This window comes from Stylophora pistillata, chromosome 3 (genome assembly GCF_964205215.1).
Source record: "Stylophora pistillata chromosome 3, jaStyPist1.2, whole genome shotgun sequence".
Classification (NCBI taxonomy): domain Eukaryota; kingdom Metazoa; phylum Cnidaria; class Anthozoa; order Scleractinia; family Pocilloporidae; genus Stylophora; species Stylophora pistillata.
In genome coordinates this window covers 18,724,460-18,730,353 of record NC_142521.1, presented here as the reverse complement: position 1 = coordinate 18,730,353, position 5,894 = coordinate 18,724,460, and the positions used below count along the sequence as shown (strand labels likewise).

General features: G+C 39.8%; 1 protein-coding gene across 1 annotated transcript; it reads left to right on the top strand.

Moving 5' to 3' along the window:
* The first annotated feature begins 1,653 nt into the window (after positions 1-1,653).
* On the top strand, positions 1,654-2,902 carry LOC111333466 (proline-rich transmembrane protein 3). Its single transcript, XM_022939035.2, has one exon. It carries the CDS (start codon positions 1,804-1,806, stop codon positions 2,761-2,763), a length of 960 nt encoding a protein of 319 aa, XP_022794770.1. The 5' UTR covers positions 1,654-1,803; the 3' UTR covers positions 2,764-2,902.
* Positions 2,903-5,894: the final 2,992 nt, after the last annotated feature.

Sequence of the window (5,894 nt, the reverse complement as noted above, 5' to 3'; positions counted from 1 at the left end):
CTTAAGTCTGAACTGACGGCGAGATATGTCAAACCTAGTTTCAGGCGGTAACGTAGTATTTCACTCGAGAATGATAACTTGAACGGCGCTAGGAACGTGCCCTGCATTGCTTTTTTGTTAGACGCCTATATTTTACGTTTGAAAGGTGTCTTTGAATACATGTAAAGTCAACGAAAAATGTGTTCCGCATGAAATTGTTTAAAGGTTGTTAGAAAATTTCTTCGTCCCACACACTTGTATCTGCAGACCGTTTTTTGTAGTATTAACAAAAGGTTAATCTTTTAACTCCCAAAGCGATTACCATGTAACTTCTCCCTATAATATCCATACTTTTTCGAGCCAACAAGTTACAAGAATGTACTCAAAGTTTTAGGTAGAAGCTATCTTGATCTGACACCAAATTTTTCGTTACTGCATGATTTACATGGAAATGTGTAGCAGAAAAAAGGGAGAACTAACGATCATATCTTGGTAGTTTAAGGGTTAAGGATGTCATCGGAGACCGCGCACTTTCCTGCTGCTTTTTATACGAGGTCGAGCAGTTTTGTTATGTTTGACTTAACTTCGGTAGAAATCTTATCTTTGGCTTGGATATGAAAGCCTCTGTACTTAGTTACTATCACCGTATTCTATATCCGTCCAATTGCGATTGAGATGCATTTCTGTAATTGACATTGACTGAAAAGGCAATTCTGAGGGAGAGTTGGCAGATTTATTCTATTGTTGATAAACCTGAAATCCCAGATACTTCAAGTAGTCTCTGAAAGCAAAATGCCATCTGATATCTCGGAAAACATTGAAATGAAATTCTGGTATGCTTGTATAAACAGCGAGTTGAAGGACTGTAGATGCACACACGTAAATTTCCCACAAACGTCAGCTGGTGTAAAAGAACATTAAGACTTAAGCTGTCTGAAATAAAGTTCATTATGTATTTAAAATTGTATTTTTTATTGACCATTGCAGAACTGCAACCGACAGATTTGATTTTAAAGTAAACTTTATCTTTGATAAATTGTCGTGTCATTTTAGTCCGAGTGTGGTAAAAATTAAATCGTATGTCACGCTCATTTGGAATCGTGTGTTATGTTTCTAACTCTTATTTTTTCTGAGCACGAATTCATTGCTTCGAAGATATGAATACACAGTGACAGCGCCTTAGCTGGACCTTTCCTCCTCAGTGATCTGTTAATGATACTCGTCTGGGTTTTCACAGGAAAGCAATGCTATTGATATTTGATTCTAGTCATTACAATTATCCCGAAGGCGTTGAAAACATGTTCGTAGCGGTCCACTACAATTGTTTAGAGAGGTTTTTTGCATGCACTGGCATGTAAATATATTATAAGAATTATTATCAAAAACATCCGGCGGTCCTATATATCTTCTCGCGTCACTGCGGTAAATTAATTACGTCTGAGCAAGGGTTGAAAATTAAGAACGGAACTGGTGAACCGGAGCTGTAATTACGGCTAGTCGTTCGCGATATCTTTTTGCTTCCATTTTTGTAGTTGTTTGTTTCTTGTTGGTTTGGATTTTCAGGTATCCTTCTAAATGTTGATGGTGCTTTGACAGGTTTCTTTGTAACCATAGCGACAAATACTCGTATGATATAATTAACTGTCAGTGACTACCAATATAGAAGGCCAATGACTAATGCCAAGCCGGCCACAATGACATTTCATTTTAAGACTATTAATATGCCGATAATAGCAGCAGTCGGCAGTTATCACTCGCAAAGGAAAATTTGTGTAGCATTTGACGAACAAGGTGAATGCCTCTGGCGCTGCACAAAATAAGAACATGCCTCGCCATCGCCATCGGAAAATCGAAAACTTTACAACAATGGTTGAGCCAACGCAAGCAGTAGACAACATGCCACAATCGGAGCCTACGCCTGATTGGCGCCAAGGAAGGAAAAGTTGGGGAATAGCTTGGGAGTTGCACTGGATTGGATTTGGTCTTGCATTCAGTATTTTGGCATTTCTTTCTCTCATTTCCTTGATCCAAGCCAGGAAGAAGAGAGGATTTGGACGAAAGCCTTTCGTGATCACAGTGAACGCCTTGTTGTTCGCTTTTGGGGTCACACGAGCTTCTTATCTCTTGATAGATCCCTATGGATCTCAACAGAATGGTATCGAGGTGCCTTGGTGGTTTTTACAATTCCTTTTCAACATCGCTTTCCCGTGCCTGACCTCGTCGTTCAGTTTGATCTTTTTAGCTTTTCTTGAAGTTTCGAAATTGCAATTGGTGCCAACCAAGTTACAGAATGCTTACATACTTGGTTCAATCTTAACGTTTCACTTTGCCATAGTCCTTGCTAGTGATTTTGCCTCGGCATTTGACGCCGATATCGTTATTTTATTACTCATCTGCCAAGTTTTTGCTATTGTTTGGGGATTTCTTCTTTCCGCCAGCTTTATCTACGGTGGGCTGAAAGTTATATATCAAGTGAGAAATGTTGAGAAACGCCTAGGACTGCAGAACAGAGCGAACACATCCAAAGTTGCAAAAGTCACTATTGGCACGAGTGTCTTAGGAATTACAAGCAGTATTTTGCAGTTGTATTCACTGGTAAGTGTTTACAAATTCTACAACGATGTTCAAGAGCCTGATGTGTGGATGTGGTGGACTTTTCATACCTGTTCTCGCCTTGTAGAAATTGCCATGGCGTGCACACTCACATACAGTGTAAGGAGACCTTCCGAAAAGAATCGCCCCGTCAGCGTTAGCAGAAAATTTACCGTGACAGAAACAGTGTGACGAGAGAGAACAGGAATGAGAAGCAAGCCAGAACTCTATGGAAAGCAAGCTTACTTCAGTGTAATCCACATTACGTGATATTTATTTGGAAAGATTTTACGTTATCTAAGAGATGCTCAAAGTGAGTTAAAAGTCGTGTCGAAAGTAATCGAAGTACGCTAGTGCTTTTTCGAGAAGAAATTATTCCCACGGATATACCGGACCTTAAAAGGAGAGAGCGGAAATATATTTAACCGCATTCGCCCGGCAAAGCTGACATTGGCCAAAGTGGTACCTTGTCGACTTCTCACGTACCTCAGTTTGTGTTTTTCTCAAACTAAGACACATTTGTAAACTCTTTAATAGCACGAACAACTATAGATAATGTAAGTTGCCGGTAGCAAGTTAATTCCTAAATGGCAAATAGCGACGGGTCGCGAAGTAAAAAAATTAGGAAAAAAAGCAGTAAATGCTTTACTGGGTACGTTCCCGTTAAAGAAAAAGAGTTCGTTAGTTTCCTACAAATGCCAGGATCTATTCTGTTTTGTTCTATTTGGTTTTATTCTTTTTTATTACTTTTATCATTTTATTATTTTCAACTGTTTAGGTCAGTTTTTGTTACGTTATGTAACTCCTATTGCAGTGTCACGTGGCAGGTGTCAGGATGCCGCCAAACGAATATTTTTAATGACTGTATTTTTCCGGAAATGATCCAGTTTTCATTCCTGCCCACACTTACGTTAGACATGTATATAAAGACAGAATTGGGTCAACAGCCAATGAAATGTTTGTTACAGACGAAGCCATTGTTTTCATTGACTCAATACGCAACACATCTGTAGCTACGAATTTGACGTTTCATTGGTTTGATACTTAAGGTTTTTTTTCGATAAGAGGAAAAATGGCAGACGTGTCTCGCTTACATAACCAAAATTACATATGTAGACACGTGCAATCGTTTCCACGAAAATAGAGATTTACTTAATGTCGAAATACTACGGCGAATTTAAACTCAAGTAAGAGGGGTGCATTGAGATTTTTCTAAGATTTTGTGATTTGCAAACCTTTTGTCAACTCGGTCGGGAACGAAAAACTATTAGTTCGGTTGGAAACGTATGGGCGGGGGGGGGGGGAGGGGGCAGAAGGGAAGGAATGGGATGTTGAAGATAAAAACTGTGACGTTGCCGGTCCTTTAATGATGTTATAAAAATCATAATCATAGGACGTTATAATGATAAAAAGTATTAAATAAAGACTTCTAAACAGGTACATCAGTCTCAAGGTAATGTGATGAAGAGACTGTTATGGCGTTTATTAAAATCACTGAAATTAGCAAGCCTCCAAGCTGTTTCAAGCGCATTGCTTTGACAAAAAATTGCTCATTCGTGAAACGCCGTGGGCGAACTAATTGTGATACGTTCTATTAATATCGTGGTTGTTCCGTTACAGTTATTTACGGCTGGGAAGCCCGCATGCTATGACGTTCGAGAAAGGGAAGTACTTCTGACTAAGCTATGTTGACTTTAATAATATGCTCAGTCTTTTTCTGTATTTCCTTATTCGCTAAACAATGAAAAGGTGTACTTTTAGATGACTCACGTTCGTTTCGCTCTCGTACTTCCACCTTTTCAGTCTCAATCTACGTCATGACATTGTGAATTTGGTCAGTCGTTGAAACCAAATGACTTGTCCTGTCCAAAGAAGGAAACTTAAAACTTAAAATAGTTTGCTCGATCAATGAGGAAAATATTTGAGAAGAAAATAAAACCAAAAAAGGGTAAGGATGGTCAAGATAATAAAATATTAATGTGGATTTCCGAAGGGGAACTTAAAGTACTCACGGCTTAATTTTCTCCTTTATTTACCTTTTCTTTAGAGGACATTTAAAAACAAAATCGTTGGCTATGGTTAAAAAGAAGAGAAAACCCCGGAAATGCGAGTATTTTCAATGATGTCAGTTAGACTAACCCTTTCACTGCAAGTGGTTATCAGCAAGTAAATTTATTTTGCAACTTTCAAGGATTGAGAAAACTACAGAATAGTAATAATTACGGATTAACAAGTGCGTACGATCAAGCATAGGAATGAATAGTTTTGTCTCGGCGTAACAGATCAAAGTGTCATTAAACCTACGAACATGTAGGTTCTGATTTGTGATAACTCATTTCGTTAGATCAAATGACTGCAATTTATCTACGTATCGTACTTCCCATGGCATCCAGACCGAAGCACGCCGACCCGCGGGATTTCACTTAGCCAGCGGGATTCGAAGCTTACACATGAAACCGAGGCTGGTGGTCAGCTATTCCAAGATGGCGCTCAAACTCTGAGATCGAACAACATCTAGAAAGAAGTGATACGATTTGTATGTGTTCTCCTAACGTTGAACGCAACCAGAGAATATGGCCTCGATTACAGACTAAGTTCTCAGGAAGAGCTAGCGAACAGTATATGATTATCAATTAAAAGACCTTTTCAGAATTTGCAATTGAAAAGGCCAAAACGTCTTAGAGACGGTGAATTTGAAAAAATATTGAGCTCAATTTTTAAAGATGGTCTTTCCTGTCTCCCTCCCCTAATGTCGCTCCTTTGATACCCCTTCCCCACTTATGCTAGCCTGCGAAGCAAGCCCTGGGGGAGAGGAGGGGGAATTGGGGCGAGCGGAATGTGCGGAGGGGAGAGGGAGGGCTTGCCACAGACCCCCACTAACCAACGAAATTTCCGATCTCGTATGGACGAAAAATTCCAATTGGCTGAGAGCAACACGTTGTCAATCAACCCTCGAACTTCGTGGCGACTACCTTTTAGAAAATGGCGAACGACGGTGATTTCGAGAAGTTCTGCCCTCAAGAATCGATGTCGAAGTAGAATATTTGTGGCAGCCATCCACTTGTTCAAGCTCAGGGCCTTGATAAGAATGGCGTCTTCATTCTCAAACTTGCCCTTAACCACAACATTGCAAAGCCGATGGATGTTGCATCCAAATTATCAATGTTTAAATTTATATCCATCGCTGAAGTTGAGGGTTGTCCTTTCGTCGGAGAGTCAAACAACGCTTCCCTGCTAGATGTAGGTTTTGCATGTGCCGAGCAGCGGACACGCAAGCTCTTTCTACCTAGACTTTTTCCTGTCGGTGTTGAGAACTTTCATTT

What these genes read in the sequence shown, in the direction of transcription:
- LOC111333466 (XM_022939035.2), top strand. Translation starts at nt 1,804, where the DNA reads ATGCCTCGCCATCGCCATCGGAAAATCGAAAACTTTACAACAATGGTT.